General features: G+C 45.8%; 1 protein-coding gene across 1 annotated transcript; it reads right to left on the minus strand.

The window, feature by feature from the left end:
* Window positions 1-1,619: 1,619 nt before the first annotated feature.
* LOC307199181 (cytochrome P450 2C25-like) lies at window positions 1,620-21,611 on the minus strand. The gene is made up of 9 exons (XM_079946919.1): window positions 21,391-21,611; window positions 15,549-15,711; window positions 13,231-13,380; window positions 11,265-11,425; window positions 8,651-8,827; window positions 7,783-7,924; window positions 6,794-6,981; window positions 5,426-5,567; window positions 1,620-2,787 (listed from the first exon to the last, which is right to left on the minus strand). Exons 1-9 carry the CDS (start codon window positions 21,559-21,561, stop codon window positions 2,606-2,608), a joined length of 1,476 nt encoding a protein of 491 aa, XP_079803045.1. The 5' UTR covers window positions 21,562-21,611; the 3' UTR covers window positions 1,620-2,605.

Consider the following 21,611-nt stretch of genomic DNA (forward strand, 5'->3'; position numbering starts at 1 on the left):
ACCCCATTGCGGGGTTTCGAACTGCCGACCTTCTGATTGGCAAGTCCTAGGCTCTGTGGTTTAACCCACAGCGCCACCCACGTCCCTTAATTGTGGAGGTACAATGTGCTAACGGGCAGATAGAGGGCGCTGCTCTTGGCATCTGACATGACAGCAACCTAGTGCAAATATCGTACAGTGAGGTACAGTCATGATAAAACGTGAAGACCCTTTCGGTTCTCTCTCTGGAGAGAACTGTGCGGAGAATTGAATCTAAGATTGGAAAAATGAGAAGCTGAGAGCTGAAATTGACTGTTCCTTCCATCCGCACAGCTCACAGCAGAGTTAGCACAATGGCAATTGCTCCAAGCACATTTAATCATGGTTAGATTTTACATCTAGCCTCATCCACCTTTAAAGAAACCTTCCCCATGAAAAGACTTGTTGTTGTTGTTGTTTAGTCGTTTAGTCGTGTCCGACTCTTCGTGACCCCCTGGACCAGAGCATGCCAGGCACTCCTGTCTTCCACTGCCTCCCGCAGTTTGGTCAAACTCATGCTGGTAGCTTCGAGAACACTGTCCAACCATCTCGTCCTCTGTCGTCCCCTTCTCCTTATGCCCTCCATCTTTCCCAACATCAGGGTATTTTCCAGGGAGTCTTCTCTTCTCATGAGGTGGCCAAAGTATTGGAGCCTCAGCTTCAGGATCTGTCCTTCCAGTGAGCCCTCAGGGCTAATTTCCTTCAGAATGGAGAGGTTTGATCTTCTTGCAGTCCATGGGACTCTCAAGAGTCTCCTCCAGCACCAGAATTCAATGAAAAGACTTAGGTTAGAATAAATCACAGAGACTTAGCTTAGATCTTTACTCACAGAGTTTCTGAAAATTACAATAAACAAGGCCCCATCTGCTGCCAGTAAAATAAAGGAGAAATGTTTTCAACTGACCTAAAAAGAAATAACTTGGTTATCTTACAAAAGAATCACACAGTCTTTCCATTAACAAAGATGCAGGCTGTAGAAATCTCCTTTCAGAGAGATTCTTCATTTGCTGAGCTGGGAGCCAAGTTGCATGGCTCCTTCTTTGAGGAAAGCTGTAGAGAGAGAGAGAAAGTGGGAGGGGGGAAGCAAAGGCTTCTGGGAGCCTGCTCTACCCATGGTGGCAACTTCAGAGCTCAAGTTAACTCTTTCATACACACAAGTGTGAGTCAGAGGAAGCAAATAATCTGGCTTCTTTTGCACGCAATCAAAATGAGATTGTCATTTTTTTGTATTTGACGCCATCAAAGCTATCTAAGATGTATAAAAATATCTCAAACAAATGCTGGTGGTGTGGGCTCTCTGAAGGAAACCTGATTCATATGTGGTGGTCATGCCCAAAAATCAAAGAGTTCTGGAATGTTATATACGATGAACTGAAAAAAATTATAAGGATAACTTTCTCAAAAAAACCTGAGGCCTTCCTACTTGGAATTGTAGGCAGAGAGTTACCAAAAAATGCAAAATATTTTTTTTGTACACAACTGCGGCCGCGAGAAAGTTGGATGCACAGAACTGGAAGAGGGAGAGGGTTCCTACTAAAACAGAATGGCAGAATAAATTGGTAGAATTTGCAGAGACAGCTGAAATGACAAATAGGCTGAGAGGCAATATAAATCAAAACTTTATTCAAAAATTGGATGTGATTAAGAAATATTTAATTAAATACAATAGTGGTGTGGCGTCTATGACAGCGTTTGAATGATTTCTGTATACATGATAGATAAAACTAAAGCAAAAGGTTTCATAAGTAGTAATAAATTTTAAGGTTACATAATTAGTATAACGTGAGGGCCATGTACACAATTGGAAAATAGAAAAGCTAAACACAACATAAAAAGGTATGGTGTGGTGAATTGTATTGCATAGAACAGTTTTTGATTTGTGTTCTTTTTCTTTTTTCATAATACAGTGGTACCTTGGGTTAAGTACTTAATTTGTTCCGGAGGTCCGTACCTAACCTGAAACTGTTCTTAACCTGAAGCACCACTTTAGCTAATGGGGCCTCCTGCTGCTGCCGCGCCGCCGGAGCCTGATTTCTGTTCTTATCCTGAAGCAAAGTTCTTAACCTGAAGCACTATTTCTAGGTTAGCAGAGTGTGTAACCTGAAGCGCATGTAACCTGAAGCGTATGTAACCCGAGGTACCACTGTACCATATACAGTGGTACCTCTGGTTGTGTACTTAATTCGTTCCGGAGGTCCGTTCTTAACCTGAAACTGTTCTTAACCTGAAGCACCACTTTAGCTAATGGGGCCTCCTGCTGCCGCCACAGCACGATTTCTGTTCTCATCCTGAAGCAAAGTTCTTAACCCGAGGTACTATTTCTGGGATAGCGGAGTCTGTAACCTGAAGCGTCTGTAACCCGAGGTACCACTGTATAACAATGTAATGTTGTCAAGCAAACTTAATAAAACAAATTTAAATAATAAAAATGAGATTGTCTCCCCCAAAATGGCACCCGAGAAGCATCTCACCCAATTTCACTCCTATAGTAACGGTTAATCAATCAATCAATCAATTAATTGATCCTCACAGAAGCCAGGAACCCTTGTGAGCAGGCAAAGAGGATAACCAAAGTGGAGGGTGCCGCTTAGCGTGGAGTAAAACAGATGGAGACTTGGTGCGGGATGTTCCCAAATCCGCTGACCTCTGGGGTGAGGTCAATTTTGGTGACTCCCGGAGGGTGTCTGAGATGAAAACTTTGCAGGATGGTGGTGAGATACAGGAATAGCTGCATCCGGGCCAATCCTTCACCCAGACAGATTCTTTTCCCTGCGGGAAGGAAGAAAGGAGAAGCTGCAGTCCAGGTATTTCACAAATCTAGCCGGCTTTTTAAAAAGATTAGAAATATTCACAGAGGAATATTCTCTACTGAAAGAAAACTACAGGAATATGATGTATAGAAAGCATATAACATCATTACAGATAGCGAACATGTATAAAACTGGCTCAAATATATGTTGGAAATGTAAGGAAAAAGAAGGGACTTTCTACCATATGTGGTGGCATTGCAGAGAAATAAAAAAATATTGGGAAATGATATATAACGAGTTGAAGAAAATGTTTAAATTAACATTTGCAAAAAAAAAACCAGCATCATTTTTGTTAGGGATGGTAGGAAAAGGAAGGAAGATGAAGAACATATTTACCGTATTTTTCGCACGATTGGACGCATCGGACCATAGGACGCACCTAGTTTTTTTGGGGGGAAATAAAGGAAAAAAAATTTCCCTTTATTTCCCCCCCAAAAGCAGGTCAGGGAAACCGAACCAGGTCGAGGAACAGCGGGATAGTGGCACTGCGCCTCCCTGCTGTCCCCCGAGCTTGTGGGGCTGGCTGATGTCTGCCTGGCGCGTGGGGCGCTCTGCTTCAGCGGGCCCCACCCGCCAGGCTGCAGGCTGCTATCCGCAGTGTGGGGAGCCCTGTGGGGAACTCCTGCGGGCTCCCCACTCTGCGGATGTCTGCCTGGCGCGAGGGGCGCTCTGCTTCAGGGCGCCCCTCGTGCCGGGCGGCAGGCTGCTATCCGCAGCGTGGGGAGCCCTGCGGGGAACTCCTGCAAGGCTCCCCACGCTGCGGATGTTTCCAAAGCGCCGGGCGCTCTGCTTTCAGGGCGCCCGACGCTCCGGGAAGCAGGCTGCTATCCGCAGCCTAGACACGGTTAGTGGAGCGCTACTCCCGAAGCTTGGGGCGTGCGGAGCTCAGCGCGCCCCAAGCTTCTGGGTGCCGGCAAGGTCTAGAGGCTAGCGGAGACCTTGCTGGGTCTCCCACGGCTAGCGGATAGCTTCCTGAAGCCTGGAGAGCGAGAGGGGTCGGTGCGCACCGACCCCTCTCACTCTCCAGGCTTCAGCGAAAGCCTGCATTCGCTCCATAGGACGCACACACATTTCCCCTTGCTTTTTAGGAGGGAAAAAGTGCGTCCTATGGTGCGAAAAATACGGTATGTACGCGACAACGGCGGCAAGAGTCTTAATAGCACAAGGATGGAAGAATGAGGAAACCCCGACAAAAGAACAGTGGCAAGAAAAATGGATGAACTATGCAGAACTAGCAAAATTCACGTACAAAGTGCGTGACAAGGACAACTGTGACTTTAAAAAAGAATGGGAACCTTTTACAAAGTACTTAAAAAAACAACAAAACGAAGTGGACTTCTTGGCAGGTTTTGAATAAACATACACAAATTTATTTGTTAATATAATAGATGGATAATTTAGGGATTTTTACATTTTTTTATAACATGCAGAGAATAATATGTGTTAAAAAAAACCAGAAAGCGGAATACCCCCATGGTGGGGTATTGTATTAAAGTAAAATGCTTTGGGGAAATGATATATAATGAGATGAAGAAAATGTTGAAGTATACATTTGCGGGGGAAACCAGAAGCAGTTTTACTTGGCATTGTAGGTATTGAAATTAACAGACAGGACAAAAATCTGTTTTTACATGCAACTATAGCAGCGAGAGTATTACTAGCCCAATGATGGAAACAGGAAGAATTAGTAATGAAGGAGGATTGGCAAATAAAACTGATGGAGTATGCAGAACTGGCAAAGTTGACTGGGAGAATTCCGAACCAGAAAGACCAGGACTTCCTTAAGGATTGGAAGGAATATATGACTTATTTGAAAGACAATTGCATTAATGTAACATCGCTTGTAGTTTTACAAGACGTTTTGTAAGGGGCACTATATAAATGATTGTAAAATGATTCAGGAAGAAAACAATTAGGAAATGAAGTTTAAAAGCATTCATTATAATAATAAAATGCAAGATTAGATAGCAAAATTGAAAATCACTAGACAGGATTGATGGAAGTCTCAGGCTATAATAGCCCAAATGAAGATGATGCAATGTGATGTGAAGCTTTGTTTGGAAAACATATGCAAAAATTAATTTTTTAAAAAAGAAGATAGAGAGGTAAAATTGACTCTCCCCCCCTGGCCCTGCTGACATGTGACCCCACAAGACGTTGTGACCCTTTGTGAAGCAAATGGTCTCCCAGCCATAGCTGTCAACTTACAGATTTGAAAATAAGGAACCAGCAGCCTCAGAAATAAGGGATCAGCAGCCAAAATAAGGGATCAACAATTACTTTGATAAAATACATATTTTGTTGCGTGCAAATGCCTTTAGATACCTATTAGGTCCATATGTTACTATATAGCAGATATTCAACACAAAAAAACAGCAACAATTTGTTGTTGACAAAGGACAGCAGGACATAGAAAGGGCCCCATTACCTTCAGTAGCTTATTTAAGGGACCTCATCAATAAGGGACAGCAGCAGGACATGGCGCTGGGATAAGGGACTGTCCCGCCAAATAAGGGACGCTTGACAGCTATGCTCCCAGCCCCAATTGAGTCTGTCTCACTGCTTTTTGTGGGAAAGGAAAAGGTAGACATCCCCACCTGTGGAAAAGGGAATGTCGGCTCCGTTCTTCTTGAAATTCCCTTTTTCATCCAGGAAATGTTCTGGGTTGAACTGGAAGGGTTTGTCGTATTGCTTGGGGTCGTGCAGTGCAGAACTCAGGATAGGGAAGATGGAGGAACCCTGGTGGGGGAAGCCAAGAAGGCAAAATACATCAAGCCCTACTTTGGAAAAGCTCGTTGTGGTTCTCTTCCAAGATGCTAATAATTCAGGAAGCTTCCAGGGAGCAGAGGTGGCCCAGAAAGCAACTCCTCTCTAATGTAGCTAACTAGACAAAATTCAGGGGCGCGGGTGGCACTGCGGTGTAAACCACAGAGCCTTGGGCTTGCCAATCAGAAGGTCAGCGGTTCGAATGCCCGCGACGGGGTGAGCTCCCGTTGCTCGGTCCCATGTCCTGCCAACTTAGCAGTTCAAAAGCACGTCAAAGTGCATGTAGATAAATAGGTACCACTCCAGCGGGAAGGTAAACGGTGTTTCCGTGCGCTGCTCTGGTTTTGCCAGAAGTGGCTTAGTCATGCTGGCCGCATGACCCGGAAAAACTGTCTGCAGACAAACGTCGGCTCCCTCGGCCAGTAAAGCGAGATGAGCGCCGCAACCCCAGAGTCATTCGCGACTGGACTTAACTGTCAGGGGTCCTTTACCTTTACCTTTTTTAGACAAAATTCAGAGTCACATTCATTGCTCGGCCCACTTCTCCATTTGGGCCTGTCCTTCACTTGACGTGCCCCCCCCCCAAAAAAAGTCTGTCCACGAGGCAACATGGCCATTGGGTGTAAGACATTTCCCCATCCTTGTCCTAAAAGCAAAAGCTCTAATTAGGGTGGGGGGGATTGAGTTTGTCTCTAGCACGTGCGCATGTCAAGACATGCTCATGAACATCAACCAGCACACAGCGCATGGCCTGCCACGTCATATGTTGAGCAGATGAGGATTGATTTGAACTGTTGATAACAAGAATAGGGCAATTGTTGTTTCTCCAAGGTCAGCTGAAAAACTCGGTGCAATAACACATCACACCAATGGTGAGCCAACACATTTTGCTGCCTGAGGCAAGGCAATAAATGGTGCTCCCCAACCCAAGTCAAGACCCATAGTACCAAAGGCAGGTGGAATTATTTGCCACCTGAGACAGACAAGTCCACAGGCCGACCTTCCTGATAATATCATGATCTTAATCACCACCCCTTTCCTCCCCTTTCCTGACACCCAAAATTAAGCAACTTGAAGCAGCTGCCTCTCTCTATACTGTAAAACGGTAGGGCCGGTCCCATGTGCCCATCAACCTCTGCCTGTTTGTTGCCTGCCACTGGTCTGAAGCTGTCAGCAGACTCTGATGCCGTTCCAGGTACCTTGGGGATGAAATAGCCTTCGATTTCGGTGTTGTGTTTCGCCACACGGCTGAACCCTAAGGGGACGAGATCCAAGAATCGCTGCGCTTCGTGGAGGACGGCTTCTGTGTAAGGCATCTCAAGGCGATCCTTCATGGCAGGCGGCCTCTCCTGTCCTATCACTTGGTCTATTTCCTTTTGGATCTTTTCTGGAAGTGGACACAAAAGGCAGAACATCCAGGTCACATCACAGCAGATACGGGGAGGAGGGGGGAGAAAGCCAGTTCTTGCTACCCCGTTCTGAAACCTAGCAACATCACCCTAGAATGTTTCCCCTCAGGAGAGTATGGCCAAACTATTCACGAAATCCAGCACCTCCTGAGCTCTGCGAGTGTGGCTTTCTCCCAACTGAAGTGCAGCGTGTTTGAGGACCAGAACATTCACAGGGAAACCAAAAGGCTTGTTTACAAAGCTATTGTACCACCAATCTTACTGCATGCTTGGGAACTTGGGCCACTTATAAACGCCACCTCCAACTCCTCGAAAGATTCCATCAATGGTGTCTCAGAAAATTTATCTGACCCAGACAGAATAGAAATATACTATGATTTCCCTTGATCAGGGAATCCATATGAGAGCACTGTGCGTAGCAATCTAGCCAGCACTAATAATAATAATAATAATAATAATAATAATAATAATAATTTATTATTTATACCCCACCCATCTGGCTGGGTTTCCCCAATCACTCTGGGCGGCTTCCAACAAGATATTAAAATACAGCAATTCATACTTGTTTGTAGCTCTCTGTTTAAGTTAACTCCACCCCTAAAAGCAGAGCCACATTGATTGCTTTTCTCTCGAGACAAGATTCTGCTATTTTCCCTCACTCATCTCCACTCATCCTATAAATAGTTCCTGCCTGAATAAAGCCTTTGAACTACAGAAATTGTAATTCACCCAAGCTGCAAGGACAAGTGCAAGCACAGTTAATTCAGTGGTTAGTCAACCTTGCACGGCTGGGTGCTCAAGCAGGATCATGAGGATATATCTCAGGGTGGTGCTTGTTGTTTCTGTCCCAGCGATGAATAAGTCATAAGCTGCCATGTTCAAGTTCTCTCTAGTGAATTCAGTCTTGGGGTTCTGCTGCTCCTGGAAATGGGGAAAAAACACAGACGACATTATCCTCTAAACCGGGAGCCTGATATGATGTTTCACCAAGACTTAATCAGCATCCTACTGTTTTTTACCAAATCTATACACCACTTTTGTAAAAAACAAAAGCTCACAGCACAGTTTTCAAAAAGAACAAAACAATCACATTATTAGTAAAGCCAGTTAAATTAGCTATTTAAAACATTTTTAAAAAATCAAATCGATGAGAAGCAAAACCGGATTAAAGCACATATCAACATTCTACATATGTGGGTAGGCTTATCTAAACAAAATTGTTTTTATCAGGTGCCTAATTTCAGACATAGGGATGCGGGTGGCGCTGTGGTCTAAACCACAGAGCCTAGGGCTTGCCGATCAGAAGGTCAGCGGTTCAAATCCCCGCAATGGGATGAGCTCCCGTTGCTTGGTCCCTGCTCCTGCCAACCTAGCAGTTTGAAAGCACCTCAACGTACAAGTAGATAAATAGGTACAGCTCTGGCGGGAAGGTAAATGGCGTTTCTGTGCGCTGCTCTGGTTCGCCGGAAGCGGCTTAGTCGTGCTGGCCACATGACCCGGAAGCTGTCTGCGGACAAACGCCGGCTCCCTCGGCCAATAAAGCGAGATGAGCGCCGCAACCCCAGAGTCGTCCGTGACTGGACCTAACGGTCAGGGGTCCCTTTACCTTTAATTTCAGACATATAAATCCACTCCTCCATATCTCACCTGCTCCATTTTGAGGAGGAAGGAGTCTATGAAGTCCCGGGGAGCATTGGGATCCAGACTTCTCTCATGATCTTTCACCTTCTGGGCTATGAAGACCTGGATGTCCCCGAGGTTTTTAAAGAAAGTTTGATGAGGACCAGGCAAGTAGTCTAGGATCCTGGGGAAGATGTTGTAGAGCTGAGAGAAGGAGAGAGAGAGGGGAGAAAAAAACACTCGTACAGACATAGTGGTGAATCAGCCTTGGTGAGTTGGAATCTCTTCAGCAAACTAAAATAAATTGCACCGTCAGAAACTGACATGTGACACAGCTCAGAAGCACCCCAGACCCTGAGATTCCAGGGCCCAAACCTGAGACCCAGGACCCTGTGATGTCACAGGGCTGGGTCCTGGAGACGGAGGTTAATTGGGAGAGGAGACCTGACGAGAGACAACCATATGTCAGGAGTGCTCTGATGGTGTTTCCTGCTTGGCAGGGGGTTGGACTCGATGGCCCTTGTGGTCTCTTCCAACTCTATGATTCTATGATTCTATGAGAGCAGACCTTGCAGAGTGTCTATGCTATCATTTGCAGCTGGCTCCTGAGTTGAGCAAGCTTGATTTCAAGTAAAAAAAAATGGATGTACCGTACTATATTAGACGCAAGAAAACTTGTTTTGATGAATTGGAAGAGCCGCAAAAGGATTCCATTGAGCACACGGGTTGATAATATGGACAGATTAGCTACATACGAACGAATTGCATGTCGATGCAAATTAAGAATGGATAAATATGAAGAAATCTGGAAGGAATATCTAAGCGATAAGGCGTATAGTGGGGGGACGTGGGGGGAGGAGAGAGAGGTGGGGAAATATTGTTAAAAAGGTGTAGTCATAGGTATCAGTGTATTCAAATCTGAAATGTCAAATTGTGTTGTTATGGTTTTTGTTGTACGTGTCTTTTGCAGTTGTTTGTATTGAAAACATAGCTATCAACTTACAGATTTGAAAATAAGAGACCAGCAGCCTCGAAAATAAGGGATCAGCAGCCAAAATGAGGGATTTTCAGAGCACAGGTATGTTCGACTTCTGAGCCCCTCTGAGCCAAAGGCAAAAAGCCCAGCCAGCAGCCAAACGAAGCCTCAAGCGGTGGTTCCCACAGCGCAGCAACCCGGCAAAGGGGATGCAGCAAGGAAAACCACCATCACCTCTCCACTGGGAAGCGCTGAGCAAAGGCGAGTCCCCAGGCAACGCGGCCGATTTGATTGGCCCAAGGCATGCAAGCTCCACCCCCCAGTCGTTCTTAGGCTCCTTATTGGTTGAGCAACACAGCCAAGCAACACAGTTGGAGCCTCCCTCCTCCCTGGCCGGCAGGGAGGGAGGGAGAGGAGCTGCTTCCTTTGAAACCCGGGAAATTTAAGGGACATCATCAATAAGGGACAGCAGCAGAACACGGCACTGGGATAAGGGACTTTCCAGCCAAATAAGGGACGGTTGACAGCTATGATTGAAAAAATGATTAAATAATTCTTTTTTTAAAAAAAGAGCTTGGTTTCAAGTCCTGTTTTCCAGCAGGGTCTGCCTGCAAAGGAGGCAGATTGAGGCAGCTGCCTCGGGTGCAAGAATCCCGCACGGAAGCAAGGTGAAACAGCGGCAGCAACTTCCGGGGAGAGAGACTTCATGAAAACTCACAGAGCTCGTTCAAGATCTTGCTGCTGCGGCCGCTGCCATCGCTTCTCACTCCACACGCACTACTCAGCGCCACCGGAGAAGCAAGCAACAGTGGCCGCAGCTTCCGGCTTCTGGAGAGATCTTGTCGATCCCTCGCAGTTCCAGTAAGCAAGGCTTTGGCAGTGCAGAGGAGCAGCAGCGGCTGGGGTGGTGCCAGCAGTCGGCTCGCTTCCTATTTGCCTCAATAAGAATAAGAATAAGAATAAGAAAAATAAATTTATACCCCACCCATCTGGCTGGGTTTCCCCAGCCGCTCTGAGCAGTTCCCAACAGAATATGAAAAACACAACAAAACATCCAGCATTAAAAACTTCCCCAAACAGGGCTGCATTCAGAAGTCTTGCAATTTAATCTGTATTTTAAATTGGGTTTTCCCCCCTATTATGTTTTTACTGTAATTTTACTGGTGTTAGCCGCCCTGAGCCTGGCACTGGCCAGGGAGGGCGGGGTATAAATAAAAATTATTTATTAATTATTATTATTATTATTATTATTATTCTAAATGTTCTTAAACTGAGGAGCGCTTTCCCTAACAGGCCTTCTGCTGCCGGTGCCCTTCCACCGTTTGGCTTCTGTTCTTAGATCAAGGTAAGTTTCCCCAGCCACACTGGGCAGCTCCCAACAAATTAAAAACAGAATAAAGCATCAAATATTAAAAACTTTCCTAAACAGGGCTGCCTTCAGATGTATTCTAAAAGTCGGATAGTTGTTTATTTCCTTGACATCTGATAGGAGGGTGTTCCACAGGGTGGGCGCCACCACCGAGAAGGCCCTCTGCCTGGTTGCCTGTAACTTGGCTTCTCGCAGGGAGGGAAGCGCCAGGAGGCCCTCGGAGCTGGACCTCAGTGTCCAGGCTGAACAATGGGGGTGGAGACACTCCTTCCTCTTTTACCCAGGGTCCTCCTCACCTGCCCTGCAGTGGAACTCTCCAACCGGAAGCTTTCGACCAGCAAGCTGAGAATTCGGCGGTACTCCGGGTCATTGTAATCGAACCGTTCTCCGAGGAGGATGTGACTGACCACGTTGCCCGTTGCGCAGCTGAACAGGACGGTTGGGTTGAAGGGCTGGCCTGGCAAAGGAATTGGAGTCAGGAGGGATGGTGTCAAAGTAACAGTTCAAAACACAAGTCATTAAGATTTATTTGCTGGTCAAGCGCAAAGCACCAGGGCAATGTGGTCTGCAATTTGCATCTCAATTCCCCAAACCTTTATTCTTGAGAATCCCAGGTGGAGAAGGGGTTTAGGGACCAATCAGTTTATCAGGTTAATTACCAATTTGCCAATGGCTGTATGCGGAGACAATAACTCCTGATTTTCAGGAGACTAGGACAGCTGAACTCTGTTTAGTCTCAGAGACCTTGGGATCAAAGACTCTCCTTTTGTTCCCAGACTAGTACCAGGCTTTTTGAGTTGCAAATTGCCTGGTAGCCTTTTCACACCAATCCACATCCGAGCCTCCCAGCTGCCAGAATTTACAACTCAGATAACATCTCCTTCCTGCCCAGAGAGAGGCGGCAACTTGATCCACACCTCCAAAGACAGGGAGTCTACAGTTAAAGAGACCAGACCTCCATTTCCCAGAAATCCACAGTTTTAACTCTCCCACAATGCCTCATGCCTACATGAACCAAAGTTTAACCTACAAAGATTTCCTAACTTCACTACATAAGTATTTTGCCTTCATAGTTTTTACTGCTACTGTTGCTGTGAACCATTACAAGATAGTAAGTAAAGTAAGTATTTAAACTTACTTCCCAGGTTGCTGTTCCCTGATTCTTTATCCAGCAGGGTAAGAAAAGCTCTAGGGCAGGCATAGGCAAACTCCGCCCCTCCAGATGTTTGGGACTACAATTCCCATCATCCGTAGCTAACAGGACCAGTGGTCAGGGATGATGGGAATTGTAGTTCCAAACATCTGAAGGGCCGGAGTTTGCCTATGCCTGCTCCAGGGCCTTAGCAGAGCCCTCACACCGAAGCTCGATCACAGCTTTGCACAGGAGGGAAATAGAAAGTGGCTTTCATTTGCTCCCCATTTATTTATTCCTGCCCACGCAAAGCTGTGATCGCATACGTGAAATAAGACGTTAGTTACCTGTAATCGTAACAGAGAATGAGCAGGTGATCTTTATTACAAGAAACAAGACGAAGAAGCAAAGTCCCCCCCCCCCAACACAGTATTACTTAGTCTAGATTTTTATATATTAAAAATGCATCCCCCGGAGATTTCAAAGGGCAACCTATTTGCACGTTGTGGGAATGCTCAAGGATGCAGGAGAGGATATATTGTCTGATTATATCCTTATCCAACTTAACAAGTTCCACAATTTCAGCAAAGTAACATTCCCTTCTTTTAAATTTGCAGCAGCTGCGTTTGCTCAGGCTCGCTAAAGCCTCTATAATAACTGTTCTGCTATTTTCCCCTTATTCCCTCACAAAGGATAAGAGACGACACAGTCTTCTACAAAAGTATAAAAAGAATTTACTCACATTCTGTTCACAATCAGATCCCAGAAGGCAGACTTAGCTTAGAAAAGTAACATACACTTGGAATCTATCTCATAAGAAGACAGTCCCTTTGTCCTCTCTTGGCTGGAGGTCAAGAGAGCATCTTTGGCTAAGCAGATGTTGCTTCTTCGATGCATGTAGTCAAAGAGAGAGAGAGATGGCTGCCCTGCCCTGTGCTTTTGTCGTTACCTGCACAGGTGAGGCCACACCCACCTCTAGTCACATGCAGAGGAAGTCTGTCCCAGCCCAGAATGAAACAGGAAGTTTACCTGCTGGCTGGACAAACATCCCTCCCCATGTGCAAACATGTTCACTCTAGGAATGTTGTACTTGACTGCTCTTGTGTTTCACATCCTACACACATACTCACCGTTTTTGGCCCTGAGCTCCTTCATCAGGTACTCTGCCTCTTCCTGGATCTTCTCCTCAATGTTCTTCTTCCCCATCCCAAAGTTCCTCATGGTGGTGAGGGAGAAGCGGCGGAGCTGGAGCCAGCGCTCGCCATTGGACATGATGATCCCTGCAGAAGAAACATAGGACTCGGCTACATTAGTAAAGAAAAGGCGAATCAAATGCGCTATAAACAAGCAACACCAGATGGTGCCAGAGAGCAGGACATTTTAAAACGCTCTTTCCTATAGGGATTTCTTTCTTTTGCTATAACAATCTAATTTATGACTTATTCATAGAGTTTTTGTCCTGTGTCTAGAGCCACCCTGTAGTCTATGTTAGGTTTCTGTTTGTGCCACTGTGCAGTGCTTGGAGTCATAAGACTCTGTTTACATTCCAGAGATTCCAGACTGCTGGAAGTCTCACGGGAGACGGATGTCGTTATTACTGGTTTCCTGTTTCTTTGTACCAGTTGCCTTCACATAGAGTCTTTAAACTTTTTCCAATCTTCTTCCACCGACTCTTCTCCCTGGTCCCGGATTCTGCCAGTCATATCCGCCAATTCCCTATAGTCCATCAAGCTGGTGATCTTCTGTCCGATGCTCTTAACTCTTTTCCAAGTCCCTTCTGCGAGTCTTCTTCATATTTATACATGAACTTTACTTTGTCTTCCACTGATCTTATTTTCCTTTTCCTTCCTTTGAGGCTAAAGAGTAGATCTCGGGGAAACTCCCACCTAAAGATGATTTTATTCCTTCTCGACAGGGCAACCAAATCTCCGTAGTTAAATCTAAGATCCGAAAGGTATTTCAGGACGTCTTTCAAAATTTCCACTCTTGACTGTTGTTCTTCTAAGTTCCTCTGGTAGTTCCAATAGTCTCTTATTTTGTTCTTCTCTTTTTTTCCTCCTCTTCCAAGTCCGAGAGCCCTCACAGTTTTAATCTCTTCTTGACCCAAGTCCCGGTCCCAAAAGTCATCAAATTCCTGTGTAAGAAAATCTATCAAACTTTCCTTCTCCAGTTCAGGTAGGGCTCTGATCCTCGAAATCTGATTTTCTTTAAATTCAATCATAGCAGGCATCAACTTATGGTCATCAAATTGCATCTGTAAGGCTGGGACTCTCTCTCTCTCTCCAGTTGTGTTACTTTACGTTCAACGGCAATAACTTACTCCCTAGCCTTCTCCGCAGTTTGCCATGTCAAAGTAGATTCCTGTGTCAGTTTCTGAATAGTTTCTATATTGGTGTTCACTTTTTGTCCCAAATTGTCAATTTTGGTAGTTACCACATCCACCTTTTTGTGAAGCTGTTCCAGTGAGTCACTTATCTTACATAATACAACCACTAAGGCCTCTTCTGTTAACATTCTTAACCAATTCAAGGTCCCCAGAATCTCACAGGTTTTTATCTTGCAGCTGGAAATTCCCCCAGCTCAACTCTTGTGACAGTTTCAAAAGCTTCCTCTAGAGGGAAACAGTTCCTCTAGAGGGAAACAGTTTCTTTTTGTATTAGTCCTTTTAAACTCAATTCAAACAATAAAGTTAGTTTCAATTTTCTGTTACTTTTACTCCTTTTTAAACGCAGACGGAGACCATGAAAACAATGTATTCCTCTTATTTAACTAACTGTCAGTGAACGTTCTAATTACGGTCAGTCCTGTTGGCAGCCCGTTTCCAGGATCGGAGCGGTGGTATATTAACTCTGTTCGCTCTCTCCTGCAGGTATACTCAGTCCAAAACTTTCCCCCCTCTTCTCCTGCCACCAAGGGGGGTTTAGTATTTTTTACTGATGGAGATTTAGTCCTTTACAATAGGTTTTCCGAGACTTCAGCTTGCATCCTCATTGCTTCAATCTATTTACAAAAGGGGAAGGTGGACTTCCTGTTTTAGACCTCCCCGTTTCGGCACCAAATTAAGACGTTTAAAAATCCAATTCTACGCTCTACTCACGGGTAGTTGCTTTAAGATCAAATTGTCCACAGGAAAAAGTCAGCGCTCTCCGGCAACGGCTATGCAGCTTCGCTCCATGGAAGAAGCAGTCAATTCGAAGCACCGCGCCGCTCACCCCATGTCGCTCCGGATCCCCGAAACTGGGTTTCCCCATGAGTAGGGGAGGCGCAAAAGGTGCCAGCCGAATCCCACGTTCACAGGCTTCACCTGCCTGTGATTTCTAGTGGGTCTCCGCCTTTGCCGTGGCGGCCAGACCCGGATTCCTACGAAGTAAATTCCTCCCGATCAGAGACCCTTTCCACTTTTCCACCCAGGCTAACGGTGCCCCCCCTCATGTAACAGATGCAATACCTAGTCCTCTGTTGGTCTTATCTGCTGACGGGAAGCTGCCTCGGTCGAGAAACTCATCTCCACGATCAACGAGGACCTTCTTCACCAAGTCATAACCAAAGAGAACCACAGCCTGGTCTGAGCCAAAATACACGGTGAAGATCGGCCCGTATTTTTTGCTCATCTGCAAAGACAAAGCAGGGAAGAGAGGGAGCAGGCATCAGGGTGCTGGTGATTGCAGAAGACTAGCGGAAGTGGTGGCCATAGGTTAGATTTTGGGGTGTAATAATAATAATAATAATAATTTATTATTTGTACCCCACCCATCTGGCTGGGTTTCTCCAGCCACTCTGGGCGGTTTCCAACAAAACACTAAAATACAATAACCTATAAAACATTAAAAGCTTCCCTAAACAGGGCTGCCTTCAGATGTCTTCTAAAAGTCTGGTAGTTATTTTTCTCTTTGACATCTGATGGGAGGGCGTTCCACAGGGCGGGTGCCACTACCAAGAAGGCCCTCTGCCTGGTTCCCTGTAGCTTTGCTTCTCACAGGGAGGGAACCGCCAGAAGGCCCTCAGAGCTGGACCTCAGTGTCCGGGCAGAACGATGGGGGTGGAGACGCTCCTTCTGGTATACTGGGCCGAGGCCATTTAGGGCTTGAAAGGTCAACACCAACACTTTGAATTGTGCTTGGAAATGTACTGGGAGCCAATATAGGTCTTTCAGGACTGGTGTTATATGGTCTTGGCAGCCACTCCCAGTCACCAGTCTAGCTGCCGCATTCTGGACTTGCCCCCCTCACCTCTTCTTGCAGCTCCCACCAAGTACCGCTTCTCAGGCCGGTCACAAGATCTGAGGGACAGTGGACTGGCCCGCGGCTAAAATTTGTTGCTGACCCCTGATTCAGTCAGTAGAGCATGAGACTTTTAATTCATCTTTTGTGCGCCATTCTAGTAAAAACCCATAGACCTTAGACAGTGTTTTTGTGTTGTTTTGTAGTACAGTGGTATCTCGGGTTATAGACACCTGAGTTTGCTTCTTTCCTCCTCCCTCCCAGTCGGCTCCCCTTTTGTGTTGCGTCTTTGTATTATTGTAAAAACTGAAGACCGGGACTGTCTTTTCCAGTATAGTGGTACCTCGGGCTTACAGACGCTTCAGGTTACAGACGCTTCAGGTTACAGACTCCGCTAACCCAGAAATAGTACCTCGGGTTAAGAACTTTGCTTCAGGATGAGAACAGAAATTGTGCGGCGGCAGCAGGAGGCCCATTAGCTAAAGTGGTACCCAGGTTAAGAACAGTTTCAGGTTAAGAACAGACCTCCAGAACAAATTAAGTTCTTAACCCGAGGTACCATTGTACTGCAATTTCTACTATTGATCTTGTTTGTTCAAAACCTCTTGGTTTTTTTGTCTTTTGAGAAATGTCATTCATTGGATGGTACTCCATCCAACTTGATAATTTATCTTTTAGTTCCTCATAAGGCCTGAACTAGGGACGCAGGTGGCGCTGTGGGATAAACCACAGAGCTTAGGACTTGCTGATCGGAAGGTCGGCAGTTCGAATCCCCACGACAGGGTGAGCTCCCGTTGCCCGGTCCCTGCTCCTGCCAACTTAGCAGTTCGAAAGCACGTCAAAGTGCAAGTAGATAAATAGGTACCGCTCCGGCGGGAAGGTAAACGGTGTTTCTGTGCGCTGCTCTGGTTCGCCAGAAGCGGCTTAGTCATGCTGGCCACATGACCCGGAAGCTGTACGTCGGCTCCCTCGGCCAGTAAAGTGAGATGAGCGCCGCAACCCCAGAGTCGGCCACGACTGGACCTAATGGTCAGGGGTACCTTTAAGGCCAGATCTTAATTACCGTACATTCTTTTCTTCCAACAGCATGAGACTTTTAATTTCAGGGTTGTGGGTTCGAGTCCCACCTCGGGCAAAGATTCCTGCATTGGAGGGGGTTGGACTAGTGGCACTGGAGGGGGAAATCGGGACATTCCGGGATCACATCGGAAACCGGGATGGGACTAATCCTGGAAAATCGGGATACTTGGAGGGTTGTATGAGGATGCAGTCGTGGTACACAACCCTTTGAACGGGGGTCGGGGGGGTGGTTTGCTTTCAGAGTAGGTGCAAGCTTTGAGGAAGAGAGTTAGGTTGCTTCGACCACATCAAGATTTGTAGGTGGGTGAAATATACTCGAAGCCAAGCGTGGATTTCATGCTCTTTATTCAGCTCATAGTGGTGATTAGGAATGGAAGTTCCCCCAGAATGTCTGCTTTATATACATTATTTACACAATGGGCCCCGCGTGATTGGCTGATTCCGGGATTCTCCTGTAGGCCAATCAGGTTGCGGATTCACTTCCACGTGGAGCTGGATTGGGTGGCTCCTGTGGACCAATCATACTGCTGCATTCTGAATCCTATTGTTCTAGGACCAATCAGACTGCTGCTTTCTGAATCCTATTGTTCTAGGACCAATCAGACTGCTGCATTCTTGTTCTAGGACCAATCATACTGCTGCATTCTGAATCCTATTGTTCTAGGACCACTGCTGCATTCTGAATCCTATTGTTCTAGGACCAATCAGACTGCTGCATTCTGAATCCTATTGTTCTAGGACCAATCAGACTGCTGCATTCTGAATCCCATTGTTCTAGGACCAATCAGGCTGCTGCATTCTGAATCCCATTGTTCTAGGACCAATCAGACTGCTGCATTCTGGATCCCATTGTCCTAGGACCAATCAGACTGCTGCATTTTGGATCCTGTTCAACTCAGTACATAACAGTGGGGTTCAAGCCCATGTTGGTTAAGCAATGGAGATGCAGTTTGTTCCATCTGGGGGGGAAATGAAACTTGACTTTTTTTTGCATTTAGAGAAGCGATGAGGCAATGCTCTGAGAATATGGGACGACTGATTGGCCCGGTGCCATCTGTTCGCCGCACATTGGAATAGATGCTCGATAAACATCTGCCGTTGCATAAGCTCCATGCAAACAAATCACAGAGTGTGGAAAGAGAGAAAAAGGAGGGTCACGAACAGGGCAGATCATGAGACTTTTGGTTATGAAAACATGTTTATCCCCACAAAGAGCCTCTTTGTTTCCCAGCTCCTTCGCTCTTGCTCCTTCCCCAAACCTAGTGCTCTGCACCAGAGTTTTCGAACTACAACTCCCACCAGCCCCGGCCATTGCTTTTGGGAGTTGTAGTCCCAGGGCACCTAGCCGAGGAACCTGGACTCTCTTCCTTTCAAAAAATGCAACCATGTAGACAAGGATTAAATGTAAGGTATTGGTTGCGTTTAGAACAGATTTATGAAAGATTTAGAAAACATTGATTAGAATATTTGTGTCAGATTGTATGGGGAAAATATGGAACGACAGATACAATCTTGTTTAAAATGTATATAGGAAGTGCAGTATAAGCGAGGGAAGCCAATCAATGAAATTTTATTATTATTTTCATATTGAGATATTTGTAGAATAAACTTGGAAGAAATTCTTCCAACTTTTCTTCTTTATTTTTTCTTCTTTTTTCTTTTCTTCTTTTCTCTTTTGTTCCTTTTTTCATATATGTGCTTATTTGAAATATATATGTATGTATGTATTTGCAATATTTTGCTTATATTTTGTAACAATTAAAGGCAAAGGTAAAGGGACCCCTGACCATTAGGTCCAGTCACAAACGACTCTGAGGTTGTGGCGCTCATCTCGCTTTACTGGCCGATGGAGCCGGCGTACAGCTTCCGGGTCATGTGGCCAGCATGACTAAGCCGCTTCTGGCGAAACAGAGCAGTGCACGGAAATGCCGTTTACCTTCCTGCCGGAGTGGTACCTATTTATCTACTTGCACTTTGATGTGCTTTCGAATTGCTAGGTTGGCAGGAGCAGAGACCGAGCAACAGGAGCTCACCCCGTTGCAGGGATTCAAACCACCGACCTTCAGATTGGCAAGTCGTAGGCTCTGTGGTTTAACCCACAGTGCCACCCGCGTCCCCCTTTGTAACAATTACTGTATGTTAAATAAATTAATTTTTTTTTAAAAAAAAATGCTACCATTTTCTCTCATCCTCCAAACGGCACCCTCTGGCCCAGCCTGCCTCCCCAGCTGCTGCCAGATGTCTCCTTCTGAATCCTTGCCTGCAGCTGTTTGCAGTCTTGTTCCGTCATCTGAGGAGGTTTCCAAAATGTTATTTCTGTTTTTGGGGGACAGGGGGCGGGCTGGTGTGGAGGATTCCCTGGTCCTGAATGGGGTAACTGTGCCCCTGAAGGACCAGGTGTGCAGCTTGGGAGTCATTTTGGACTCACAGCTGTCCATGGAGGCACAGGACAAATCTGTGTCCAGGGCAGCTGTTTACCAGCTCCATCTGGTACGTAGGCTGAGACCCTACCTGCCCGCGGACTGTCTTGCCGGAGTGGTGCACGCTCTAGTTATCTCCTGCTTGGACTACTGCAATGCACTCTACGTGGGGCTACCTTTGAAGGTGACTCAGAAACTACAACTAATCCAGAATGCGGCAGCTAGACTGGTGACTGGGGGCGGCCGCCGAGACCATATAACACCGGTCTTGAAAGACCTACATTGGCTCCCAGTACGTTTCTGAGCACAATTCAAAGTGCTGGTGTTGACCTTTAAAGCCCTAAACGGCCTCGGCCCAGTATACCTGAAGGAGCGTCTCCACCCCCATCATTCTGCCCGGACGCTGAGGTCCAGCGCCGAGGGCCTTCTGGCGGTTCCCTCATTGCTAGAAGCAAAGCTACAGGGAACCAGGCAGAGGGCCTTCTCGGTGGTGGCACCCGCCCTGTGGAACGCCCTTCCAGCAGATGTCAAAACGATAAACAACTACCTGACATTCAGAAGACATCTTAAGGCAGCCCTGTTCAGGGAAGTTTTTAACGTGTGATATTTTACTGTATTTTTGGTTTCTATGGAAGCCGCCCAGAGTGGCTGGGGAGGCCCAGCCAGATGGGCGGGGTATAAATAATAAATTATTATTATTATTATTATTATTATTATTATTATTATTTCACCGTGCTCTGAGCTACATGGCTGTAAAGCACTCAGAGAAGGCTGGGCCTGGGGGAACTGGCATGCAGGTGACTTTAAAAAAAATGTCTTTTATTAGCAATTTCAACATAACAGATTATCAAAACATATCATATTCATTATTTCCCCCCTTCCCCCCCTTCAACCTCCCCCCCAGAGACTTCCTGCAGCTCCACTCTCTGATTTCTCAGCACATATTATTCTCTGCCTGTTATAAAATTATACATGTCCTTACATTATCTATCTACCACGTTATCAACCAATACATTTGTGTATGTTTATTCAAAACCTGCCAAGGAGTCCAATTCATTTTGTTGTCTTTTTAGATAATTTGTAAAAAGCTCCCATTCTTCCTTAAAGTCGCAGTTGTCCTTGTCCCGCAATTTATATGTCAATTTAGCCAGCTCTGCATAGTTCATCCGTTTTTCTTGCTACTGTTCTTTTGTCGGGGTTTCCTCATTCTTCCATCCCTGCTGTAGCTTACATAAATAAGTTCTTTGTTTTTCTTGGCAGGTCTTGTCCTACAATCCCTAACAGAAATGCTTCTGGTTTTTTTGTTTTTTACAAATGTCATTTTAAACATTTTTTCAATTCATTGTATATCATTTTCCGATTTTTTAAAACTTCTCTACATTCCCACCACATGTGATAAAAAGTCCCTTCTTTTTCTTTACATTTCCAACATATGTTTGACCTGGTTTTTTTACATTTTTTTCCTAGGCATGCAGGTGACTTAAACAGATAGCCCGGAGACAAGGATTGCCTAAATTCCCAGTGGGTCAGGGAGCCTGGGATACGGCTTAGACGAGGCCCCAATCCTTACCTCTCGGAAGTTTCCAACCAGGTTCTGCACCTTCAGCTGCAGGAGGTTCCCGACCAACGGAAGAGGTGTTGGCCCCGGAGGCAAGTTTTTCGCCTTAGGTCTCGTCCCCCAAACCAAGAGGAAGACCAGGCAGATGACCAAGAAGATTGTCGCGCTCCCCAGTAGATCCATTGCTGCAGCAGGTAACAGCTGGAGGCTCCTATCTCCAGACGAGGAAAAGT

This window comes from Podarcis cretensis (genome assembly GCF_951804945.1).
Source record: "Podarcis cretensis genome assembly, chromosome: 12".
NCBI lineage: Eukaryota > Metazoa > Chordata > Lepidosauria > Squamata > Lacertidae > Podarcis > Podarcis cretensis.